Below are 27,406 nucleotides of genomic sequence, written 5' to 3'. Positions count from 1 at the left end.
ATACGTGTATATTCTATTCTATATGTGTATGTTCTATTCTATGTGTACATTCTATTGTATACGTGTATATTATTTTGTATACATGTATATTCTATTCTATATGTGTATATTCTATTTGATTCTATATGTGTATATTCTATATTATATGTGTATATTCTATTCTATCCGTGTATATTCTATTCTATTTGTGTATATTCTATTCTATCCGTGTATATTCTATTCTATTTGTGTATATTCTATTCTATATGTGTATATTCTATACTATATGTGTATTTTCTATTCTATTCAACAGGTATATGTGTATGTTCTATTCTATTCTATATGTGTATATTGTATTCTATTATACAGGTATACATGTGTATGTTCTATTCTATAAGAATATATTATGTTCTATACGTGACGTTTCTATTCTATTCTATTGTATATGTGTAGGCTGTATTCTATTCTAAGGGACTTGCAGGCTCTGTGACCTGCTATTTGATGGATTATGGATGTAGCCTATTGTAGCCTATATGTTAGAGAATGAATGTGAAGAACAGGGACCAGGTGTCCTCTTCTATTTAATTGTAATTTCACACTGTAACTATATTCTTCATTTGTATGCACACGGTTAGCCTTAAGTGTGAATACAGATGCAATCACATGACAGTGGAGCATGCCTCTATTTTTTAACAATATGTCGGCTATCCACTAGCAGTCATCGTACGATCCAATGCCATGTGACGCCACTTCCCCGGGATAGGAGGCGTTGTCCCACCGTGCTGCTGCTCAGGCGTCACTTCTATGCAGAAACCGGTTATCCTGCAAAGGGACATACATTAGATAAAGCCTATACATAAAATCGAACGGTTCAGGCATATTTGTGTCTTCGTTCGTGCTATTATTAGGGGTTGCTTGTCTAGGATATAGGCTACGTTGAAATATCATATATAATATCATCATAGTCTTTTCGTGCACAAAATGATCAAGAACGGACATCACCAAATGAACACAACAGGGAAAGATGCAGGGACGAACCTCGGCGCTACAGCTTGCAGTCCGGAGAAGAGAAGACGAACTATCCGGGTGTGGTGCGACGGGTGGTGAGTGATACAGTATAGCATTACAGAGACAGCTACATATAAGGCCTGTGTTGCTACATTGTTGCCCTGAGCATGCATACGCCGACAATTAAAGGAATTATTCTCATAAATTTGAGGGGTGCCCACCGCTATGAAACGGCCCAACTTATAAAAAAATATAGTAGGTAGGTCTATTTCAAAGATTGCATATTTTAATGAGGGGGAAACGTAACATAATTTCGCCATTCATCTGATGTCCAGTGAACTGTTCATAGCCAATGCACTTCTTAGAAATACTGCCATAAACAGCAGCGCATGCTATTTCCATTCTATCGGCATCCCGCCTGTCAAAACAGAAAGGTGTTTCAATAGGCTCATGCCAGGTGTGTTTACCTTCCAGTCTTACTCTCATTAATGTCAACATGCCAACAGGGTATTCACTTTGCATGTTATTCGAGCGATAGGGTAGGCTATGCACGGCGACCGTAGCCTAGGCAAACTGCATGCACGCATGGTGTGCATACAAGTGGAGAAGGGTGCAATTGTGGCCGGCAATTCGGGGTGTTCCTGCATGTGGGCATTCCTGCATCTGCAGGAACCCCTCTTTATACTTCTATTGGTCCATTTTTAAGTTAGGGACAAGCGGGAGGTGTGGGGTGCTCTAGTACAGTTGGTGGCGTTAATGCACAATAAGGTTGGATGCCAGCCAACGATAAACGCCACAGAAGAAGGGGTGGGGGAGACAATGGTAGCTAGTTAGCCGTACACTGGTAGACAGTGTCCTTCACCCCTCGACTGTCGGGCACTGTTTTCCCGCAGTTCTGTTAACGACGGCGAGGGCAGGTGTTGGGCAGGTGTTCGGCAGGTGGGAGCGAAGGACACTGTGTGCTAGCTTAGCCAGCTAGTCCTAAAGAGGACTCCGGTACACAGCAGGCGGGAAACGGGGGCGACACCGTATGCTAGCTAACTAGCAAGCTAGCTAGCACACGATGTCGCTAACTATACTGAACAAACATGCAACAATTTCCTCGATTTTCCTGAGTTTCACCAACAGTTACATATAAGGAAATCAGTCAATTGAAATAAATAAATTAGGCCCTAATCTATGGATTTCACATGACTGCGCAGGGGCACAGCCATGGGTGGGCCTGGGATGGCATAAGAGACAGGCCCACCCACTCGGGAGCCAGGCCCAGCCAATCAGAATGAGTTTTTCCCCACAAAAGGGCTTTATTACAGACAGAAATACTCCTCAGTTTCATCAGCTGTCCGGGTGACTGGTCTCAGATGATCCCGCAGGTGAAGAAGCCGGATGAGGAGGTCCTGGGCTGGCGTGGTTACACGTGGTCTGCGGTGGTGAGGCCGGTTGGACATACTAACAAATTCTCTAAAACCACATTGGAGGCGGCTTATGGTAGAGAAATGAACATTAATTTCTCTGGCAACAACTCTGGTGAACATTCCTGCAGTCAGCATGCCAATTGCACGCTCCCTCAAAACTTGAGACATCTGTGGCACATTTTAGAGTTTAATGATCATGCTGTTTAATCAGCTTCTTGAAATGCCACACCTGTCAGGTGGGTAGATTATCTTGGCAAAGGAGAAATGTTCACTAACAGGATGTAAACCAATTTGTGTATAACATTTGAGAGAAATAAGCTTTTTGTGCGTATGAAAAAATTCAGGGATCTTTTATTTCAGCTCATGCAACATGGGACCAACACTTTACATTTTTGTTCAGTATATCAAGCTAGCTAGTACACAGTGTCGCACTAGCTTCCCGTCTGCTGTGCTAGCAGGAGGCGGGGACGACCGGTAGATAGTGTCCTTCGCCCCCACCTGCTGAGCACGTTTGTTTCTCTGGTACATAGCAGGCGGGGGCGACACCGTGTGCTAGCTAACTAGCAAGCTAGCACACGGTGTCGCTAACTAGCTAGTTAACTAGCACACGGTTTTGCCCATTCATGCAGGAACCAATAGGGTGCTCGAGGGGGGGCCTTCATGCACGAACGAATGGGATGCTCAATGGGGAGATGTTCATGAAGTAACCAATGGGATGCTTGAGGGGGGGCGTTCCTGCAGATGTAGGAATGCCCATTTGCAGGAACGCCCCGAATTGCGGGCTGCAGGTGCACACTATTGTACGAGTGTACAACTTAACTCTACTTCTTTTGCTGTGGATTTCGGATATTTGATCTAGAATTACAGATAGATTCCTGTACACAATGCACTGAATACCACCTAAATACCACAACCCCCCAAGCATGCATGTCATGGCAACATGTAGCCTTAAGGAGATGGCCATGCCAAACCCATATAGGCTATATTTAAAATATGAGTAGGCTTGGCCTTTATCGTCAATATTAGAATAGCAGAATTAATACTATTTTATTCCAAATGGAATGATCCCATGTGAAATACACCTATACCAGGACTGAATGAATGTATTGACTTATTGATTGGCAATTTGGCAATTGGTTCTGCTACCATAACACTCACATATATGGAGACACAATCACCCATTCTCATGTGCTGGGGCAGAAAGTAAGGTAAAAGTCAGGTAACTCAAGACAGGAAGGGGGACCTCTGAGATAATACCCGGTGTCAACAGTTCACATTCCTTCCAACACACTTCAGAGTACAGAGTCAGCACTCCGAAGTCTTCAACATCTGTCCCTCTCTCCAGGAACAAGGGCGTTTGTTGCATGCTATATTTCTTTGCATGTTTGCATTTTGTTGCACGGAATTAATATTTTTCACAAAATACAGCATGTTACAAACAGCGCCCCATAGGCCTGCACTATCACTCGCTCCACCTCCCTGACACCCACTGTATTGTACTGTAGGTGTTTAGACCACAACACCCTCCTCCTCTGTGTTGTAACCTGCTTATGACACAAACAAGCCCGCCATTGTTCAGTGGTCAGAGTTTGTTTCAAAATGTAGTGGTAATGTGTGTAAACTAAACACTGACATTGTTGAGCATTTCTGCCATGAGAAACACCGTCACACATACTCTCCCCCTGGGCCAGAGTCAGAAGCTACAGGACATGTACCTGACCCACGTCGGGGAAGTAGGAAAAAAACACCCTTTGAATTCATGCGCGTGAAGACCAGGATTACGCCAGCTTTCTCTGGGAGAATTCCAGTCATTCTGGTGCAGCCGCCTAGCAGTGGTTTGATGGAATGTTGCAGAATGTTTCGGATTCCAGAATATTAATCGGTGGGGTGAGTTCCCAAAGAGAGCCAGTGTCAACAGAGATCATTTCAGTAACCCCTCGGCCCACACCTGCCATGTCCATGAAAGTTCATACCCTGCGGACTCACTCGTCTGTCCTCACTAAATACAGTACATTGTTTGGCCATACAGTTCAGCAGCATCACCATATTCTTGTTGACATCTAGCACCGTCAGTATCAGCTGTAGTAGGCCCTAGGAGTGGCACTGGACAGATTGACTCAGGAAATGATTATAATTTTTTTGTCTGTCAGTGAGACATTACGCTAGATTCTATCAAATCCGCCCTAGCCAACACCCGCATAGCGGTTGTTTTGGCGGTGATAGAAGTGGAACTGCGTTAGAGCTGTCAAACCAACAAGTGGCATTTTACCTAAAGCGGACATTGCCATTGGCTGCATGGAGTCACATTAAGAGAAATCCCATGCAGCCTTGTTTACAAGTTTGAACACTGGAATGTGATCTGTAATCTACACCTCTATTAGGCTGATAGAAATCCTCATTACTTTGTTTTGTGATTTTCAATTTGAGTGTAATTATTTCTATACAGCCTACACTTACTCGTTCTGAACTTCTAATGCGAGTGGGACAGTTGTGACAATGATCACACGAGCAGCCACTCTGCTTTGACAGCTCTAATGCAGTTACACCTCAGACACCGCCAAAACATCAGCTATGCAGGTTAACGAGTTAACGCTTGGATCTGATTGAATCTAGCCCTAAATCTGCTAAACTATCGATTGTAGGAGTGTCACTTGTCAGATTGTCTAAGAATTAAAAAAATTAAATAAAAATCAGTGTCAGTGAGACCTTATCTGTTCGACTATCTATCCGGACTAGCTAGGGTTGAAAAAGTCAGTGAACTTTCAATAAATTCGCTGGTTTTCACGAAATCCCTGTTGGACAATTCACGGAATCAGGATGGAATAAGCAGGAAATCCGGAATTCAAACAGGATCTCTGGAAAATCAGGGAATTTATTTTGCAACCCTAATCCGGACACTGTCCTGCCTTTAGGGTTGAAGTTGGAGACATTCTGTTCTTAATTGGTTTCCAGTGACAGAAGGTAGCCAGGGTCAAAGTTAGCAACATCATCAACTGAGCGCTAAAGTCCACTGACACTCCTCACTCAGGCTTTCACATAGCTGCTGCCAGGCCGGGTTGTGTTCATTAGGCAACAAACAGAAGGAAATAAACCTACTGAAACAGGAAGGGCCTACCTGGATGCTCATTTTCGTTTACCGATGCAAAGTGTTTGAAAACGTGTGTGCCCTAATGAAGACGACCCAGAACACAGCCTATAAACATGCAGTTTTTAATCTCAGTCAGGGGAGGAGTCATTCTGAGGTGATGTCTGTCAGTAAATCCCCAGTAGTAATAACCTCTGTCAGGGGAGGAGTCATTCTGAGGTGATGTCTGTCTGTAAATCCCCAGTAGTAATAACCTCTGTCAGGGGAAGAGTCGTTCTGAGGTGATGTCTGTCTGTAAATCCCCAGTAGTAATAACCTCTGTCAGGGGAAGAGTCGTTCTGAGGTGATGTCTGTCAGTAAATCCCCAGTAGTAATAACCTCTGTCAGGGGAAGAGTCGTTCTGAGGTGATGTCTGTCAGTAAATCCCCAGTAGTAATAACCTCTGTCAGGGGAAGAGTCGTTCTGAGGTGATGTCTGTCAGTAAATCCCCAGTAGTAATAACCTCTGTCAGGGGAAGAGTCATTCTGAGGTGATGTCTGTCTGTAAATCCCCAGTAGTAATAACCTCTGTCAGGGGAAGAGTCATTCTGAGGTGATGTCTGTCTGTAAATCCCCAGTAGTAATAACCTCTGTCAGGGGAAGAGTCATTCTGAGGTGATGTCTGTCTGTAAATCCCCAGTAGTAATAACCTCTGTCAGGGGAGGAGTCATTCTGAGGTGATGTCTGTCAGTAAATCCCCAGTAGTAATAACCTCTGTCAGGGGAAGAGTCGTTCTGAGGTGATGTCTGTCTGTAAATCCCCAGTAGTAATAACCTCTGTCAGGGGAAGAGTCGTTCTGAGGTGATGTCTGTCAGTAAATCCCCAGTAGTAATAACCTCTGTCAGGGGAAGAGTCGTTCTGAGGTGATGTCTGTCAGTAAATCCCCAGTAGTAATAACCTCTGTCAGGGGAAGAGTCGTTCTGTGGTGATGTCTGTCAGTAAATCCCCAGTAGTAATAACCTCTGTCAGGGGAAGAGTCGTTCTGTGGTGATGTCTGTCAGTAAATCCCCAGTAGTAATAATCCTAACAGATGTAATGACACCATAGATTATCTTTATGAGAGAGATAGCATAGGAACAAGCCTTTCTATATGAAGTATTTGTGGTAAATTCGAGAAACCATTAGACACAGGCATCAAGTAAAGATTTGACCAATAAGAATAAAGAATGAGAACAAATGTTTGGGCTGTCTTGCTGGAGGCCTGGCTGATTTGCAGACCCACGTTGTACACAGCGAGCTGTGCCCCAATGGTCTGGAAAGCCAGTCGTTATAATTGCATATTCAATCCGTCTCAGAGTAGGCATATTGATTGGGGTCTCATTGTTTGGATTTGAAAACCCAACAGTTGTTAAGCAAGGGGAAGACACTCAGAGGCTCTGAGTGGCTGTCCGTGTTTGAGTGAGAGAGACACAGAGGACAACCAACCAGTAAAGGCACAGTCCCGTTCATTATCGACACTTGGTGCAGACAACATCAAACAGCCTCCCAGACACTGAAGTCAGGAGGACTGGTATCAGCCAGACTGTGAAGTCATTAGGACTGGTATCAGCCAGACTCTGAAGTCAGGAGGACTGGTATCAGCCAGACTGTGAAGTCATTAGGACTGGTATCAGCCAGACTCTGAAGTCAGGAGGACTGTTATCAGCCAGACTCTGAAGTCATTAGGACTGGTATCAGCCAGACTCTGAAGTCAGGAGGACTGGTATCAGCCAGACTCTGAAGTCATTAGGACTGGTATCAGCCAGACTCTGAAGTCATTAGGACTGGTATCAGCCAGATTCTGAAGTCTGGAGGACTGGTATCAGCCAGACTCTGAAGTCATTAGGACTGGTATCAGCCAGACTCTGAAGTCCTTAGGACTGGTATCAGCCAGACTCTGAAGTCATTAGGACTGGTATCAGCCAGACTCTGAAGTCATTAGGACTGGTATCAGCCAGACTCTGAAGTCATTAGGACTGGTATCAGCCAGACTCTGAAGTCATTAGGACTGGTATCAGCCAGACTCTGAAGTCCTTAGGACTGGTATCAGCCAGACTAGGGGGTCTCAGCCAGTAATGGAAATTAGATGGTCTTGGGACTTCTTTTGTTTGGCTTGTGCTTTTCAGTTGTCTGTCCACTGCCTCTGGTAGTGCTCTCTGCTCTGTAATTACACTGTCACAAAACAATTAAAGGATCCCCTTAACGACATGATTGCTCCAAAATTGAGTACATGATTGATTTTAGACATTGATGCTCAATCGATCAATTTAAACTTACAGTAAGTGCACGAACACTTAAAGATTGTATATTAGGAAAATATGTCAGTTAAAAAAACATAGAGTAAGTGTACTTTGTCATCACGTGACATGGTGTAGACTTAAAAGGATCTATCTTTACATGCTTATAGTTATCCTTTATTATTATTTTGATCTATTTGATCCTGTTTACCTTATTATAGTGATTCTGTTTATCTATCATTTATCTATTTATCTGTGCACTCCTTTCTGTGCTATCTCTATACCACTATACCATTCCCTACTAGGACCTAGCTGGTGTTATTGTCAAACAGCTCTGGTGCTATTTGGGTGTCTGTCTGCTAGCTGACCTTGCCACACTACTTAATATTTCATTACGGCCTGTGATCCTCTGGTGATTCCTCCCCTGCTAAAAAAAAACAACAGGAACAGCATCACCCCAGGCCAGACCACCTTGCAAGCCACCTAGCGTTCCTGGGTTACACTGTCCAAGGGCAGGCAAGCAGGCAGACAGACAGACAGGAAGGCAGGCAGACAGACAGACATGGACACCAAGCCCAGGACGGCAGGGCATCCCTCACAAGCATAGTCTTTTATGTAACCATTAGTCCTTTGTCTCAGTCTCCTTACACACAAACGCAGGTGCACACACACACACACACACACACACACACACACACACACACACACACACACACACACACACACACACACACACACACACACACACACACACACACACTTAACTTCTGGCCTGACCAGCTACACTCAGTAGTCACATTATACCCCCCATTTAGAATAAAGGTGTATTCCTATCCACAGCTCTAACAGACAGCGTGAAGGAAACTGCTAATGCTGTTCAGTCATCACACACAAAACAATGTCCTTTTGGTCGCGCCACACAACGCGTTCATTTAACATTCGGTACCGTTGATAACGCTTTTAAGAACAGCCACGTGGGAAAGAAAGCTGATTAAAAAAAAGGTGATAACATTAAGTGCTCCATCTTGAAAGTTCACTTAAGGGCAGTACAAAGTAGCAACAAGAGCAGGCTGTGCAGTGTATAGTGATACGACCACAGCACACCATGGTTCAGGCGTTCACTGTGTCATCACTACCCTACCCCTTAGACAGGTAGGCTCCTTAGCAACATGAGATTCTCTTACTGCTCTGGGCTGGACATCTCTAAAGCGTGACATCTCTAATTTGATGACATTTTATAGCAGCGATAGCAAGCACGTCATGTAAAGTAGTTGTAAATGGTTTATGACTGCTGTTATCCACTTTTATGATCTGTCAAATTACTAGATGTACAATTTATTTAGACTTTATTTAACTAGGAAAGTCAGTTAAGAACAAATTGTTATTTACAATGATGGCCATTAACCATTAACACACATTTTATTGACACAATACACTGGCGATAAGAATACTCCAGGTTTCAACTTTCTCTGTAATATTTTACTGTAGGCAATGTGCATGTATGTCAAGTGCCTCTATAACACAGGCTACATGACTACAAATGTGCTATTCCAGTTCCGCTATAACATGCTACTGAGGAGGTTTGATGCCATTTCCACATAAGGGAAGTTATAGCCTAGGGCCCTCAAATTCAAATCAACTTCAACTTTCCCCCCTCCAACCAGGGACTGATTTAGACCTGGGACTCCAGGTGGCGAAATAATAATCATGTATAACAGAAAACCAGCAGGCTCCGGACCTTGTAGGGTAAGATTTTAATACCCCTGCCGGGCCTAGGGAATGGAATGGGGAAAGTCATAAATCCAAAAGGTCACAGGACAACAACGTCCTGTCATCTATAGTACCCATTATGACAAGCTTCATTGTATCGTATACCATGGTTCATAATGTTTATGACAGATGGTATAATGTCTTATGTAGCTGTTCTAAAGGCTTAATCAATCCATACATCAGGGGGCCTACAGTATAGCATTACCACTTGCTGTGCTAATTCTCACTGTACCTGTACCTCAAACACCACTGAGTGAGTGAGGAGCCGGAACAGACACCAAACCACTGTATGGCCTGTCATGTCAGCAGTTTGAGTGATAGCAGGCTAATGCTAATGTCCATCTTTTAGTCATCAACTTGCTAGATTACCTTGTACCAAGCTGAGTCCCAATCTGGCCTAAAATCAAATTAGCTACAGATCTCCATGACTACTATGGATGTAGTAAATCTGTTTCTCTGACTTTGTTACTCTGATGGTCTAAAATGTACATTATGGACAGGTTTCCCGGAACCAGATTAAGCCTACTCCTATATTACAACACATCCTCAGTGGGAAAGTGTTTTTTAAGTCCAGGAATAGGCTTAATCTGCATTTTGGAAACTGACCATATGAATTCTAAGACATGTTTGTGACTGGTTGATACAGTTGTTTTTTATTGTCATTGCATCATCTAATAATATAACACATGCTGGATGTGATATAAATAATAATAATTTTAAAAAAAAGATGGATCCACATACAGTGGGGAAAAAAAGTATTTAGTCAGCCACCAATTGTGCAAGTTCTCCCACTTAAAAAGATGAGAGAGGCCTGTAATTTTCATCATAGGTACACGTCAACTATGACAGACAAAATGAGAAAAAAAATCCAGAAAATCACATTGTAGGATTTTTAATGAATTTATTTGCAAATTATGGTGGAAAATAAGTATTTGGTCAATAACAAAAGTTTCTCAATACTTTGTTATATATCTTTTGTTGGCAATGACACAGGTCAAACGTTTTCTGTAAGTCTTCACAAGGTTTTCACCCACTGTTGCTGGTATTTTGGCCCATTCCTCCATGCAGATCTCCTCTAGAGCAGTGATGTTTTGGGGCTGTCGCTGGGCAACACGGACTTTCAACTCCCTCCAAAGATTTTCTATGGGGTTGAGATCTGGAGACTGGCTAGGCCACTCCAGGACCTTGAAATGCTTCTTACGAAGCCACTCCTTCGTTGCCCGGGCGGTGTGTTTGGGATCATTGTCATGCTGAAAGACCCAGCCACGTTTCATCTTCAATGCCCTTGCTGATGGAAGGAGGTTTTCACTCAAAATCTCACGATACATGGCCCCATTCATTCTTTCCTTTACACGGATCAGTCGTCCTGGTCCCTTTGCAGAAAAACAGCCCCAAAGCATGATGTTTCCACCCCCATGCTTCACAGTAGGTATGGTGTTCTTTGGATGCAACTCAGCATTCTTTGTCCTCCAAACACGACGAGTTGAGTTTTTACCAAAAAGTTATACTTTGGTTTCATCTGACCATATGACATTCTCCCAATCCTCTTCTGGATCATCCAAATGCACTCTAGCAAACTTCAGACGGGTCTGGACATGTACTGGCTTAAGCAGGGGGACACGTCTGGCACTGCAGGATTTGAGTCCCTGGCGGCGTAGTGTGTTACTGATGGTAGGCTTTGTTACTTTGGTCCCAGCTCTCTGCAGGTCATTCACTAGGTCCCCCCGTGTGGTTCTGGGATTTTTGCTCACCGTTCTTGTGATCATTTTGACCCCACGGGGTGAGATCTTGCGTGGAGCCCCAGATCGAGGGAGATTATCAGTGGTCTTGTATGTCTTCCATTTCCTAATAATTGCTCCCACAGTTGATTTCTTCAAACCAAGCTGCTTACCTATTGCAGATTCAGTCTGCCCAGCCTGGTGCAGGTCTACAATTTTGTTTCTGGTGTCCTTTGACAGCTCTTTAGTCTTGGCCATAGTGGAGTTTGGAGTGTGACTGTTTGAGGTTGTGGACAGGTGTCTTTTATACTGATAACAAGTTCAAACAGGTGCCATTAATACAGGTAACTAGTGGAGGACAGAGGAGCCTCTTAAGGAATAAGTTACAGGTCTGTGAGAGCCAGAAATCTTGCTTGTTTGTAGGTGACCAAATACTTATTTTCCATCATAATTTGCAAATAAATTCATAAAAAATCCTACAATGTGATCTTCTGGATTTTTTTTCTCAATTTGTCTGTCATAGTTGACGTGTACCTATGATGAAAATTACAGGCCTCTCTCATCTTTTTAAGTGGGAGAACTTGCACAATTGGTGGCTGACTAAATACTTTTTTTCCCCACTGTACATAATCAGTTCTGAAGCAGCAACACCAGGGTCCTGTCCAGTAGGGAGAACATGTTTTGTAACTGGGAGGTGAACCCTAACCTGAACCTGTCCTGATAACAACACATCTGTTGTAAAACATCTTGCTACAGTGTGCCCTACCGAACAGGACCCTGGCTAGTTCTTTCCCCTTGATTTCTGTATTTCTCTCTAATGGTGTGGTTGTCTAATGTTGTTGAGGAGAGAAAGCAAGAAAGCATTTCACAGTACCATGTGCACGTAATCAATCAACTTTAATTTGAATTGTTGACAGCTTCTGTGGTGAACAGTTTCTGTTGACAATCTCCCCTCCATTCTCCCTAGTATTAACTGTTGCTTTGTTATCCCTCCTCTAGCTATGACATGGTCCATTATGGTCACTCCAACCAGCTGCGGCAGGCCAAGGCCATGGGAGATTACCTCATCGTTGGAGTACACACAGACGGTAAGAGCTTCAGGCCTGGGGTTCCAGTCCCAGCATGCAACAGGGGAGCCTCCATCACACCAGGGTTGGAGTTCCAGTCCCAGCCTGCGACAGGAGAGCCTCCATCACACCAGGGTTGGGGTTCTAGTCCCAGCATGCAACAGGGGAGCCTCCATCACACCAGTGGTTGTATTCATTAAGCACTGAACGTAAGAAAATGGATGGAAACAGGGAGGAGTTACCTGGACCAAAACCATTAGTTACCTCATCCAATAAGAATTCTTAATTTCCGTTGTGGGCCCTAATGAATGTGACCCTGACCTCCATGGAATAACCTCCACTCTCCCAATCCCCTCAGACTCACAGACCCAGCATAGTGACCTCATCCTTTCAGCCCTCAACTGCCACTACCAGTCCCCCATTATATCTCTCACCCCAACCAAGACCCCAACCAGACCTGACCTGCATCACCTCAACACAGAGCCAACACCCCCCAAACACACACACACACACACACACACACACACACACACACACACAAAGCATCTCCCAGCCAGACCCTATCCCTTTCCTCCTTCGCTCCCAAACCCTTCACCCTGACATGGGGAGGTGTCTGGCTGCCAGCCTCCCACTGCTTTAATAACGTCATCACCACCAGGAACCAGGATTGTGTTCATTAGGCACCAAATGAAATAAAAACGGACTGAAACAAGGATGGACTACCTGGACTTGTTCTTGTTCCGTTGCAAAGTGTTTTTCATTGTGTTTCCTAATGAACACCAGCCACCTGTGTGCTGTAAGATCTTGTGGCTGTTGTGACAGTAGTAACACAGGGACCCAAACAGTGGATGGGACACAACACATCAGTGCCTCCCATGGCACACTAAGGCACTGTGACCGACAGACACACTGTGCGACGGGCGCCATGTTAGTGTTTACGATAACCTAGAACTACATGGCTTAACTCAAACAATAGAGCCTCACACGCTGTGGTCTGTCAGGGACAAAGGAACACATAGATAGTAGGCTATAACCTCTCTATCACACAGAGAGGAGAGAGAGAGGCGTGATAATGGATTATCGTTACAGTGCTCCAGTGTGGAGAACGTACTGTACACTCAGTGTAAAACTATTATACAGTTAGTAATGTATCTCTACCTCCCCTGTCCCCCCCCCCCCTCTCTTTCTCTCCCCCCCTTAGGTTTATAACAGACAAGGTCATTGTCGCGTCCAGTTTTGATGACTTTGCAAAACAATATACACAGACTCTAAAGCCATTGTTTGTTTTCAGACCCACATGGATCATTTCTAGCCTGGACCCAGATCTGTTTGTGCTGTCTTGCCAACTTCTATGGCCAGGCATGCCAATGAGCATAGGGGTTAACTTGGCAGACAACACAAACAGTTCTGGGATTATTTCACTTTATTGAAACAAGTTCACAGTCAACCAAGTCTTGGCGGTCATACAGTATATCCCTATGTTGTACGCATGTTTTCATTGTTTGAGTCCATCACACTATCTACTGTAGCAGCCTGGTGGTCCAGTCTTTTGGTGCTCTAGCCTACTCTTTTCTTTGTACCTTGTCATACCAATGGTTGACAACAACATGACAGTTGGCTACAGCGCATGCAGTATGGCAGGGTTTCCCAAACTCGGTCCGAGGCCCGCCCCTGGGTGCACGTTTAGTTTTTTGCCCTAGCGCTACACAGCTGATTCAGATAATCAACTCATCATCAAGCTTTGATTATTTGAATCAGCTGTGGGGGGGGTCAATTTATGCAACCACTAAGAGCGTTGAATTGTGAGGCTAAACTTGTCCGCTGTTTTGGTTCCGTAGCTACCGCGTTGTAGCAGTGTGAAGCACACCGGTGCACAGAGCAAAGTCTTGCAGAGCAAAGTGTGAGAGCAAAGTCTTGCATCGCGTTCATCTCAATATCTGCGGTGCTGTTCGTTGCAACGTCTCGCTGAGTATACTTTTAACCGATCAAGATGTTCAGATCACTATCTGTTCATGGCTCGTCTATAGTAAACATGGTCATAAAATGTGTCTCTTACCATCAGCTGTGAATGTCCAGACATATGGATCTGAATGTGGACCGGAAACTGACCACAGGACGCTTGTTAAAGGGATAGTTCACTCAACTAATTTCATCATGATCAAAAGGCATCATCATCACAGCTTTTTATCTGTACTGAATGTGCTCTATCGTGAAAACTTGACTGCTGATATGCACACTTTTTGGGGGATCGTGTTAACAGTGTTCTAATGAACAAAATACTCAAACATGAACTATCCCTTTAATGCCAAGTGTAAACACTCTCTAAAGCTATTAGCATCTGGTGGTTGGTGTGCTTTGATGAATATCAATGACCATTAGTAATAATACCTCCTCACCCTGTAGGTGAGATCTCACAGCACAAGGGTCCCCCGGTCTTCACCCAGGCTGAACGATACAAGATGGTGCGAGCCATCAAGTGGGTGGATGAGATAGTGGAGGGAGCGCCCTACGTCACCACACTGGAGACCCTGGACAAGTACTCCAGTGACTTCTGTGTGCACGGAGGTGAGTTTGCTGAGATGTTTGAATGGGTGGGCCGGTTCTGAATATTCAGTTCATCTTTATTTAACCAGGATAGTCCACTCAGAAAGAGTGGAACATCCCCCCCCCCCATGTCTTTGATAGGTTTGCTGAAGCACTGAAACAGAACATTTGAATTTACTGTAATACCACATAGTGTAGAGTAGAACTCAGCAATGACAGAGTAGAACTTTACTTATTTTCATTGTATTGTTTTAATGTGAAGTGTGTTGCGATTTAAATGCACTTTAAATAAAGTTTGATTTTAACTCTCTTTCTCTAGAAACACTGAAAGTTAGGAGCTGGTAACATGGCGAACATAGTAACACAGTAACATAGTAACATCTGCTAAACTGTGTACGCTGCCAATACACTTTTATTTTATTTAATTTGAATATTTTGGGGGGTAATATCATGTTTTGTGTATTACCAATATCTAATGGTTCTATCTTGCCCCTTGACCTGCTATAAAGTATCTCATGTCTGTCACCTTGATCAGAGTATAGCAGACATGTTGAATGTGTGATTTCAGATGACATCACACTAACAGTGGATGGGAAGGACACATACGAAGAGGTGAAGAGGTCAGGGAGGTACAGGTGAGGTGACTCAAGCTGGAATGAACCTTGAACTAAAGCTGTCATTAATAATATACACTGAACCAAAATATAAACGCAACATGTAAATAAAAGATCCCAGAAATGTTCCATACACACAAAAAAGCGTATACGTTTTACATCCCTGTTAGTGAGCATTTCTCCTTTGCCAAGATATTCCATCTACCTGACAGGTGTGGAATATCAAGAAGCTGATTAAAAAGCATGATCATTACACAGGTGCACCTTGTGCTGGGGACAATAAAAGGCCACTCTAAAATGTGCAGTTTTGTCACACAACACAATGCCACAGATGTCTCAAGTTTTGAGGGAGCGTGCAATATTTTTTATATTTTTTATATTTTTTAACTAGGCAAGTCAGTTAAGAACAAATTCTTATTTACAATGACGGCCTACACCGGCCAAACCCGGACGACGCTGGGCCGCCCTATGGGACTCCCAATCACGGCCGGTTGTGATACAGCCTGGAATCGAACCAGGGGGTCTGTAGTGACGCCTGACTGCGGGAATGTCCACCAGACTTGTTGCCAAAGAATTGAATGTTAATTTCTCTACCATAAGCCTCCTCCAATGTTGTTTTAGAAAATGTGGCAGTACGTCCAACCGGCCTCACAACCGCAGACCATGTGTATGACGTCGTGTGGGCGAGCGGTTTGCTGATGACAACATTGTGAACAGAGTGCCCTATGGTGGCGGTGGGGTTATGGTATGGACAGGCATAAGCTACAGACAATGAACACAATTGCATTTTAATGATGGCAATTTGAATGAACAGCAATACCGTGACGAGATCCTGAGGTCCATTGTCGTGCCATTCATCCGACGCCATCACCTCATGTTTCAGCATGATAATGCACAGCCCCATGTCGCAAGGATCTGTACACAATTCCTGAAAGCTGAAAATGTCCCAGTTCTGCATACTGCATACTCACCAGACATGTCACCCATTGAGCATGTTTGGGATGCTCTGGATCGACGTGTACGACAGCGTGTTCCAGTTCCCGACAATATCCAGCAACTTCGCAAAGCCATTGAAGAGGAGTGGGACAACATTCCACAGGCCACAATCAACAGCCGCATAAGGCAAATGGTGGTCACTCCAGATACTGACTGGTTTTCTGATTCACACCCCTACTTTTTTCTATGGTATCTGTGACCAACAGATGCATATCTGTATTCCCAGCCATGTGAAACCCATAGCTTAGGGCGTAATTAAGTTATTTCAATTGACAGATTTTCTTATATGAACTGTAACTCAGTAAAATCTTTGAAATTGTTGCATGTTGCCTTTATATTTTTGTTCACTATATTATATATTGATTTAATACATTCTTGTATTATTATATTATTATTGATGTTGTTATGCTCTGTCTACAATTGTACAATTTTGTGTCATGGCCTGGTGTTGTTCCAGGGAGTGCAAGCGAACCCAGGGAGTTTCTACCACAGACCTGGTTGGTCGTATGCTCCTGATGACCAAAGCACACCACAGCAACATAGTGAGTATAGCAACCCCTCAAAGGCTACCATAGTGAGTATAGCAACCCCTCATTAGTTACCATAGTGAGTATAGCAACCCCTCAAAGGCTACCATAGTGAGTATAGCAACCCCTCATTAGTTACCATAGTGAGTATAGCAACCCCTCATTGGTTACCATAGTGAGTATAGCAACCCCTCATTAGTTACCATTGTGAGTATAGCAACCCCTCATTGGTTAACATAGTGAGTATAGCAACACCTCATAGACTACCATAGTGAGTATAGCAACCCCTCATAGGCTACCATAGTGAGTATAGCAACCCCTCATATGTTACCATAGTGAGTATAGCAACCCCTCATTGGTTACCATAGTGAGTATAGCAACCCCTCATTGGTTACCATAGTGAGTATAGCAAACCCTTATAGGCTACAATAGGACCAGGAGTTCTTCTTCCACTTCAGTTGAATTTCCACTTAGTCTCCTATTGACATCAATGCATCACTAAGTGAAAATGTAGAAGTTATGATTTGCTCCTACAGTATCTGTCATGTCTCTTAGCTCCTATTGTTACAGTTGAATAATAGATGAACTCATGCCTGTTTTCTCTCCTGTGTCCCCCTCAGGGCCATTCAGACTATCAACAGCACACAGACAACTTTGGGAAGGTAGGTCCCATGTCTACTCTCATACAAGTACAACTTTAAGAAATGTTTGGCTGGTGCCAAGTGATATCTTAAAAAATTCCACAAAGGCTCACTCTGTGATATGTACAGCTGTTTTTGATCATTTAAATGACGAACAGCCCTTTAAAAATCAGAGTGCACTTGACCATAGCAACCGCTTTGTAATGGTCTACTATGTGTCCAAATCCTGGGTAGACTCTTCTCTGACACAAATTTAGTACCCCCCCCCCCAACTCTCGCCAACACTCTCTGAAACAAAAGGCGTTATTGTGGTGCCCTTATGATAATCAAAACTGTGGGCCGGGCCAGTTGGTAACAACTACCACCTCTGTTCCCTCTGAATACAGAAACTGACCATAGGATCTACATTTTAACAACGTTTGGATTCTAAATGGGGGTGGGAAAGAGAATAGTACTTTAGAATGATCACCGTTACGCAACAAGGGTTGTATTTTTCAAACGTTAAAAGAGAGAGAAAAATACATGTATTTGGCCAGTGTTTAATAAATGTGTTGGGGGCTCTGACGGACGTTGAGATATACCTCAGAGTGCTGACTGACTGGCTACTGGATGTCCAAAAAGAGGGATCTCAGATGGTGTTTTACTCATTTGGCCACTGGGTGGCGAAGTGTGATCATCTTCTCCTATGAGAAATTACCATAGTGAATATTGAATACCAACTTTGAATACCAAATGCTATAGGATTTGAATAAGTCAAGCTGCCACATACTGGCGTGGTGTGGTGTTCCCTTTCTGCCCAATGAACTCATTTATGGACAATACATTTGGCTCAAGAACTCCCTCAGAGGTTCCAGCTGTATAGCCTCTGTATTGAATATCATACTATCATCATCTATTACTCAGTGTAATGATATCATTCATTGCTGGCTTGGAATTAACATTTAGTCGTGGTTTGTCAAGTGTTACAATGTATTTATTTGTGCTCTTTGTGCATTATGGGTGTTGCAGGGTCCGAAGGGCCATAGTCCATGGACGGGGGTGTCCCAGTTCCTCCAGACGTCCCAGAAGATCATCCAGTTTGCCTCAGGACAGGAGCCTCAGCCTGGGGACACCATCATCTATGTGGCTGGAGCCTTCGACCTCTTCCGTATCCTCTGTCTGGTGGCTCCATGAATGCACTACTTTCACTTGCATGTGTTTGATATCATTCCATTCATTGCATTCCAGCTTTTACTCCCTTCAGCAGCCTCCTCATATCTACCATGTCTACGGCCAGGAGCTTTTCCTGACCATGTCTATAATATGATGTGAGTTGATACAGGTAACTGCCAAAATAAAGGAAACACCAACATAAAGTGTCTTAATAGGGTGTTGGGCCACCACGAGCCATAACAGCTTCAATGTGCCTTGGCATACATTCTACAAGTGTCTGGAACTCTATTAGAGGTATGCGACACCATTCTTCCACAAGAAATTCCATCATTTGTTGTTTTGTTTATGGCGGTGGAAAACACTGTCTCAGGCGCCGCTCCAGAATCTCCCATAAGTGTTAAATTGGGTTGAGATCTGGTGACTGAGACGGCCATGGCATGTGGTTTACATCATTTTCATGCTCATTACCATTCAGTGACCACTCGTGGAAATATACTTTGTATCCCTCATTTACTCAAGTGTTTCCTTTATTTTGGCAGTTACACGCACATAAGAATGGTTAGACTTTTTTTTTTTTTTTTTTTTGTCACTTAGCAGACGCTCTTATCCAGAGCGACTTACAGGAGCAATTAGGGTTAAGTGCCTTGCTCAAGGGCACATTGACAGATTTTTCACCTAGTCGGCTTGGGGATTAGAACCAGCGACCTTTCGGTTACTGGCACAACGCTCTTAACCACTAAGCTACCTGCCGCCCCCACTAAGCTACCTGCCGCCACTTGTAACTAAGGCCTTCTCTGACGGCAGGATACATCAATGTCAGGTGACACTATACACTCATATCTACCATGTTAGGGCAAGGAGTTTTTATTTTCTGACCATGTGACCTGACCAAGAAAAACTGGGCCATAGAAAGACAAACACCCCTAATGCTACCTAGCTGCACTACAATTATGTGATTTAGATGTTCTATTTTTCTATAACTAGCTGGTCCTGTGGTCAGCTAAAACACCTGGGCCCAGTCATCTACAGTATGTGGAGAGGTTTGATATTATAGACTGGGCTCAGAGGCCTAGTTCATAGATACTATAGTTGTTGTTGTTGTTGTTGTCAGCCTTGACCACTGTCTTCTCAGATATCGGCCATGTGGACTTCCTGGAGGCAGTTTCCAAGCTCTCAGACAAGCCATATGTTATAGTGGGGTTACACTTTGACCAGGTGAGTCAGACAAGCCACATGTTATAGTGGGGTTACACTTTGACCAGGTGAGTCAGACAAGCCACATGTTATAGTGGGGTTACACTTTGACCAGGTGAGTCAGACAAGCCAAATGTTATAGTGGGGTTACATTTTGACCAGGTGAGTCAGACAAGCCACATGTTATAGTGGGGTTACACTTTGACCAGGTGAGTCAGACAAGCCATATGTTATAGTGGGGTTACACTTTGACCAGGTGAGTCAGACAAGCCACATGTTATAGTGTGGTTACACTTTGACCAGGTGAGTCAGACAAGCCACATGTTATAGTGGGGTTACACTTTGACCAGGTGAGTCAGACAAGCCACATGTTATAGTGGGGTTACACTTTGACCAGGTGAGTCAGACAAGCCAAATGTTATAGTGGGGTTACATTTTGACCAGGTGAGTCAGACAAGCCACATGTTATAGTGGGGTTACACTTTGACCAGGTGAGTCAGACAAGCCAAATGTTATAGTGGGGTTACACTTTGACCAGGTGAGTCAGACAAGCCACATGTTATAGTGGGGTTACACTTTGACCAGGTGAGTCAGACAAGCCACATGTTATAGTGGGGTTACACTTTGACCAGGTGAGTCAGACAAGCCACATGTTATAGTGGGGTTACACTTTGACCAGGTGAGTCAGACAAGCCACATGTTATAGTGGGGTTACACTTTGACCAGGTGAGTCAGACAAGCCACATGTTATAGTGGGGTTACACTTTGACCAGGTGAGTCAGACAAGCCACATGTTATAGTGGGGTTACACTTTGACCAGGTGAGTCAGACAAGCCACATGTTATAGTGGGGTTACACTTTGACCAGGTGAGTCAGACAAGCCACATGTTATAGTGGGGTTACACTTTGACCAGGTGAGTCAGACAAGCCACATGTTATAGTGGGGTTACACTTTGACCAGGTGAGTCAGACAAGCCACATGTTATAGTGGGGTTACACTTTGACCAGGTGAGTCAGACAAGCCACATGTTATAGTGGGGTTACACTTTGACCAGGTGAGTCAGACAAGCCACATGTTATAGTGGGGTTACACTTTGACCAGGTGAGTCAGACAAGCCACATGTTATAGTGGGGTTACACTTTGACCAGGTGAGTCAGACAAGCCACATGTTATAGTGGGGTTACACTTTGACCAGGTGAGTCAGACAAGCCATATGTTATAGTGGGGTTACACTTTGACCAGGTGAGTCAGACAAGCCAAATGTTATAGTGGGGTTACACTTTGACCAGGTGAGTCAGACAAGCCATATGTTATAGTGGGGTTACACTTTGACCAGGTGAGTCAGACAAGCCACATGTTATAGTGGGGTTACACTTTGACCAGGTGAGTCAGACAAGCCATATGTTATAGTGGGGTTACACTTTGACCAGGTGAGTCAGACAAGCCAAATGTTATAGTGGGGTTACACTTTGACCAGGTGAGTCAGACAAGCCAAATGTTATAGTGGGGTTACACTTTGACCAGGTGAGTCAGACAAGCCACATGTTATAGTGGGGTTACACTTTGACCCGGTGAGTCAGACAAGCCACATGTTATAGTGGGGTTACACTTTGACCAGGTGAGTCAGACAAGCCACATGTTATAGTGGGGTTACACTTTGACCAGGTGAGTCAGACAAGCCAAATGTTATAGTGGGGTTACACTTTGACCAGGTGAGTCAGACAAGCCACATGTTATAGTGGGGTTACACTTTGACCAGGTGAGTCAGACAAGCCACATGTTATAGTGGGGTTACACTTTGACCAGGTGAGTCAGACAAGCCACATGTTATAGTGGGGTTACACTTTGACCAGGTGAGTCAGACAAGCCATATGTTATAGTGGGGTTACACTTTGACCAGGTGAGTCAGACAAGCCACATGTTATAGTGGGGTTACACTTTGACCAGGTGAGTCAGACAAGCCACATGTTATAGTGGGGTTACACTTTGACCAGGTGAGTCAGACAAGCCACATGTTATAGTGGGGTTACACTTTGACCAGGTGAGTCAGACAAGCCACATGTTATAGTGGGGTTACACTTTGACCAGGTGAGTCAGACAAGCCACATGTTATAGTGGGGTTACACTTTGACCAGGTGAGTCAGACAAGCCACATGTTATAGTGGGGTTACACTTTGACCAGGTGAGTCAGACAAGCCACATGTTATAGTGGGGTTACACTTTGACCAGGTGAGTCAGACAAGCCACATGTTATAGTGGGGTAACAATTAAGTACCTTACTGTAATAAAAATAGTAAAAAATAGCTTTTTAGCAAAAAACTATTTCTCAAGCAAGAATTTTGTAAGGACTGTCTAGTGGGGAGGGGAAACTTAAAACAAGCTGTTATTGGCAGAGAGGTTTGGAAATCTCTTTGTTATTGGTCTATTAACCAATTTACCGCCTGGTGATGTCACCAGCCAAGCCGAAACCCCCGCCCATGCAAACAGATTGTATTTTCAACCAGAAACTATCAGGAAATAACACTGATTTAAAAAAATGGGCCTTTAATCTGAAAGCAGGTTATGGGCATTTCGGATTTCAAAGGCAATGTTCCCACGTTCACGGCGATCCCATTCACGGTAAACGCTGCATATGTCAGCTTAATCTGAAATTGCCTTTAAAACCGCAATGCCTATAACCAACCCACAGTCAAATTAAGTCCTGGCCTTAATAGTGGAGATTTGCTTAATCTTATTCTTACTTTGGGATTTTGTGTGTATTTTTCAGGAGGTGAATCGCTACAAAGGGAAGAATTACCCAATCATGAATGTCCATGAGAGAACACTCAGTGTGCTGGCCTGTCGAGTAAGTTCGCTCTCCTCATAACAGATACTGTACATCTCTTTCATAAGAGATACTGTACATCTCTTTCATAAGAGATACTGTACATCTCTTTCATAAGAGTTGTTTTGTAAATAGTGTGTATGCAGGGCTCCCTTGTGAAAGAGACCTTGGTCTCAATGGGACTCCCAGTTAAAGTAAAATAATGAGCAGAAGTGATGAGTGGATGAATCTAACGTGTTCTGTTCTGTCGCTGTCTGCAGTATGTCTCTGAGGTGGTGATCGGTGCGCCCTATGCAGTTACAAGAGACTTACTGGACCACTTCAAGGTAAGGGCTCAAGACACTACACTTGTTCTGCAGAGCCATTTGAACCAGGCTGAGCATGCTAACGTTTGTGGACACTCCATTGGTAACTACAGTGGGTTAGTGTTGGTTTTCACCCTGCATGGTATCTACAGTGGGTTAGTGTTGGTTTTCACCCTGCATGGTATCTACAGTGGGTTAGTGTTAGGTCTCACCCTGCATGGTATCTACGGTGGGTTAGTGTTGGGTCTCACCCTGCATGGTATCTACGGTGGGTTAGTGTTGGGTCTCATCCTACATGGTATCTACGGTGGGTTAGTGTTGGGTCTCACCCTGCATGGTATCTACAGTGGGTTAGTGTTGGGTCTCACCCTGCATGGTATCTACAGTGGGTTAGTGTTGGGTCTCACCCTGCATGGTATCTACAGTGGGTTAGTGTTGGGTTTCACCCTGCATGGTATCTACGGTGGGTTAGTGTTGGGTCTCACCCTGCATGGTATCTACAGTGGGTTAGTGTTGGGTCTCACCCTGCATGGTATCTACAGTGGGTTAGTGTTGGGTTTCACCCTGCATGGTATCTACGGTGGGTTAGTGTTGGGTCTCACCCTGCATGGTATCTACAGTGGGTTAGTGTTGGGTCTCACCCTGCATGGTATCTACAGTGGGTTAGTGTTGGGTCTCACCCTGCATGGTATCTACAGTGGGTTAGTGTTGGGTTTCACCCTGCATGGTATCTACAGTGGGTTAGTGTTGGGTCTCACCCTGCATGGTATCTACAGTGGGTTAGTGTTGGGTCTCACCCTGCATGGTATCTACAGTGGGTTAGTGTTGGGTCTCACCCTGCATGGTATCTACAGTGGGTTAGTGTTGGTTTTCACACTGCATGGTATCTACAGTGGGTTAGTGTTGGGTCTCACCCTGCATGGTATCAACAGTGGGTTAGTGTTGGGTCTCACCCTGCATGGTATCTACAGTGGGTTAGTGTTGGGTTTCACCCTGCATGGTATCTACAGTGGGTTAGTGTTGGGTCTCACCCTGCATGGTATCTACAGTGGGTTAGTGTTGGGTCTCACCCTGCATGGTATCTACAGTGGGTTAGTGTTGGGTCTCACCCTGCATGGTATCTACAGTGGGTTAGTGTTGGTTTTCACACTGCATGGTATCTACAGTGGGTTAGTGTTGGGTCTCACCCTGCATGGTATCAACAGTGGGTTAGTGTTGGGTCTCACCCTGCATGGTATCTACAGTGGGTTAGTGTTGGGTCTCACCCTGCATGGTATCTACAGTGGGTTAGTGTTGGGTCTCACCCTGCATGGTATCTACAGTGGGTTAGTGTTGGGTCTCACCCTGCATGGTATCTACAGTGGGTTAGTGTTGGGTCTCACCCTGCATGGTATCTACAGTGGGTTAGTGTTGGGTCTCACCCTGCATGGTATCTACAGTGGGTTAGTGTTGGGTCTCACCCTGCATGGTATCTACAGTGGGTTAGTGTTGGGTCTTATCCTGCATGGTATCAACAGTGGGTTAGTGTTAGGTCTCACCCTGCATTGTATCTACAGTGGGTTAGTGTTGGGTCTCACCCTGCATGGTATCTACAGTGGGTTAGTGTTGGGTCTCACCCTGCATGGTCCATCTACAGTGGGTTAGTGTTGGGTCTCATCCTACATGGTCCATCTACAGTGGGTTAGTGTTGAGTCTCACCCTACATGGTCCATCTACAGTGGGTTAGTGTTGAGTCTCACCCTACATGGTCCACCTACAGTGAGGTAGTTTGGATCTCACCCTGCATATTATCTACAGTGGGTTAGTGTTGGGTCTCACCCTTCATGGTCCACCTAGAGTGGGTTAGTGTTGAGTCTCACCCTACATGGTCCACCTACAGTGGGGTAGTTTGGATCTCACCCTGCATATTATCTACAGTGGGTTAGTGTTGAGTCTCACCCTACATGGTCCACCTACAGTGGGTTAGTTTGGATCTCACCCTGCATATTATCTACAGTGGGTTAGTGTTGGGTCTCACCCTACATGATCCATCTACAGTGGGTTCGTGTTGGGTCTCACCTTGCATGGTATCTACAGTGGGTTAGTGTTGGGTCTCACCCTGCATGGTATCTACAGTGGGTTAGTGTTGGGTCTCACCCTGCATGGTCCATCTACAGTGGGTTAGTGTTGGGTCTCACCCTGCATGGTATCTACAGTGGGTTAGTGTTGGGTCTCACCCTGCATGGTCCATCTACAGTGGGTTAGTGTTGGGTCTCACCCTGCATGGTCCATCTACCGTGGGTTAGTGTTGGGTCTCACCCTGCATGGTATCTACAGTGGGTTAGTGTTGGGTCTCACCCTGCATGGTCCATCTACAGTGGGTTAGTGTTGGGTCTCACCCTGCATGGTCCATCTACAGTGGGTTAGTGTTGGGTCTCACCCTGCATGGTATCTACAGTGGGTTAGTGTTGGGTCTCACCCTGCATGGTCCATCTACAGTGGGTTAGTGTTGGGTCTCATCCTGCATGGTCCATCTACAGTGGGTTAGTGTTGGGTCTCATCCTGCATGATATCTACAGTGGGTTAGTGTTGGGTCTCATCCTGCATGGTCTGCCTCTGCAGGTGGACCTTGTGTGTCATGGGAAGACAGAGGTGCATCCTGACAAAGACGGGTCTGACCCCTATGCCGTAAGTACCCTGCGTAGTTTTTTGACACATAACTCTCTGTTACTAAAAAACAATGTGCTGGTGCACTCCAATTGATAAAAAACTATAAGGCCATGGGGACTTGGTATAAGGTGCTCTTTGAAAGGGAAGTCTATGACTGGTAGAAAATCAAAGGGGATAATGGCTATCACTTAGTTAACTAAAAAATTTGAAAAATTTATCGTGGAGCTTAATTTTCCCATCAAGGCAATCTCGCAGAAAAACAGAGGGATGAACTTATTAATTTAAAAAGTATTTGTTACTTGGTTACATAGTGGTTACAATGAATTTGGAAGACTAATATAATATACAGTATAATATGTAATAATATATGCCATTTAGCAAACACTTTTATCCAAAGCGTGCAATGTCTAAGTGAATGTTTAAGTGTGGGCTGTGTTTCTCTAAATGCAGGAGCCCAGGAGGAAAGGAATACTGCACACTGTGGACAGTATGAACAGCCTCACCACTGATGACATTGTTCAGAGGATCATCAAAAACAGGTAAGGGCAGGAAGAAGTGAGACAACCTGGTATGTCCTGTAGCCAGCTAGAGAGATTAGAGAACTGAAATATCTCTGTAGTTTCAATGATGCTAAGGTCATGTCATCATGATAATATCGCTGTAGTTTCAATGACGCTAAGGTCACGTCATCATGATAATATCTCTGTAGTTTCAATGATGCTAAGGTCACGTCATCATGATAATATCTCTGTAGTTTCAATGATGCTAAGGTCACGTCATCATGATAATATCTCTGTAGTTTAAATGATGCTAAGGTCACGTCATCATGATAATATCTATGTAGTTTCAATGATGCTAAGGTCACGTCATCATGATAATATCTCTGTAGTTTCAATGATGCTAAGGTCACGTCATCATGATAATATCTCTGTAGTTTCAATGATGCTAAGGTCACGTCATCATGATAAAATCTCTGTAGTTTCAATGATGCTAAGGTCACGTCATCATGATAATATCTCTGTAGTTTCAATGATGCTAAGGTCACGTCATCATGATAAAATCTCTGTAGCTTCAATGATGCTAAGGTCACGTCATCATGATAATATTGGGGAAAAGTCAAGAAAGTCACATACTATATTACTCCCAGTAACCTTTCTCTACTTTGTAAGTGTATGAACCATTTGTCTGAACCTGCACAGCGTTTTGGGTGTGCGTCTTCAGCTCCCACTTTAGATATAGTAATAATGTATGCCATTTAGCAGAATCTTTATCCAAAGCGACTTACAGTCATGCGTGCATAAATGTTACGTACAGGTGGTCCCAGGAATCGAACCCACTATCCTGGCGTTGCAAGAATCACGCTCTACCAAGACATTAAAATTATACTATACTCGAAATCACAGAAGTGTAAATATGCCATGCTTTACTATGATGGTTTTAACTAATAGCCCTCTGCATACTATTGAAACCTCCCCTCTGTGTCCCCTGTGATGCAGGCTGCTGTTCGAGGCCAGGAACCAGAAGAAAGAGGCCAAAGAGATGGCTATGATCCAGGCCATGAAGAGGCGAGAGGAGGAGAAGAGCAAGGAGAGAGCCCAGGCTGTGCTGTAGGACGACAGGCCCGAAGGAGCACTCCCAACACCGAGGAACCATTGCCCACCCA

The 27,406-nt window shown here is 44.2% G+C and overlaps 1 protein-coding gene across 4 annotated transcripts; it reads left to right on the top strand.

Moving 5' to 3' along the window:
- Positions 1-960: 960 nt before the first annotated feature.
- Positions 961-27,354, top strand: LOC311137518 (ethanolamine-phosphate cytidylyltransferase-like; the record flags this gene model as incomplete). 4 transcript variants are annotated; one of them, XM_084172048.1, is made up of 13 exons in its annotated part: positions 961-1,082; positions 12,229-12,317; positions 14,700-14,861; positions 15,409-15,475; positions 16,908-16,992; positions 17,598-17,633; positions 18,627-18,765; positions 19,903-19,985; positions 22,733-22,810; positions 23,050-23,115; positions 25,696-25,761; positions 26,194-26,282; positions 27,240-27,354. In XM_084172048.1, the coding sequence occupies 13 exons, from the start codon at positions 961-963 to the stop codon at positions 27,352-27,354; spliced, it is 1,197 nt and encodes a 398-aa protein (XP_084028174.1). The 4 variants fall into 4 exon arrangements, with proteins under 4 accessions (XP_084028174.1, XP_084028173.1, XP_084028172.1 ...); XM_084172047.1 differs by having other exon boundaries at positions 17,598-17,639; positions 18,633-18,765; XM_084172046.1 differs by having other exon boundaries at positions 17,598-17,639.
- Positions 27,355-27,406: the final 52 nt, after the last annotated feature.

Source organism: Coregonus lavaretus, assembly GCF_964263955.1.
Source record: "Coregonus lavaretus genome assembly, chromosome: 2".
Classification (NCBI taxonomy): Eukaryota; Metazoa; Chordata; class Actinopteri; order Salmoniformes; family Salmonidae; genus Coregonus; species Coregonus lavaretus.
The sequence above is the reverse complement of the archived record's forward strand: the minus strand, read 5'-3'. Positions and strand labels throughout refer to the sequence as shown.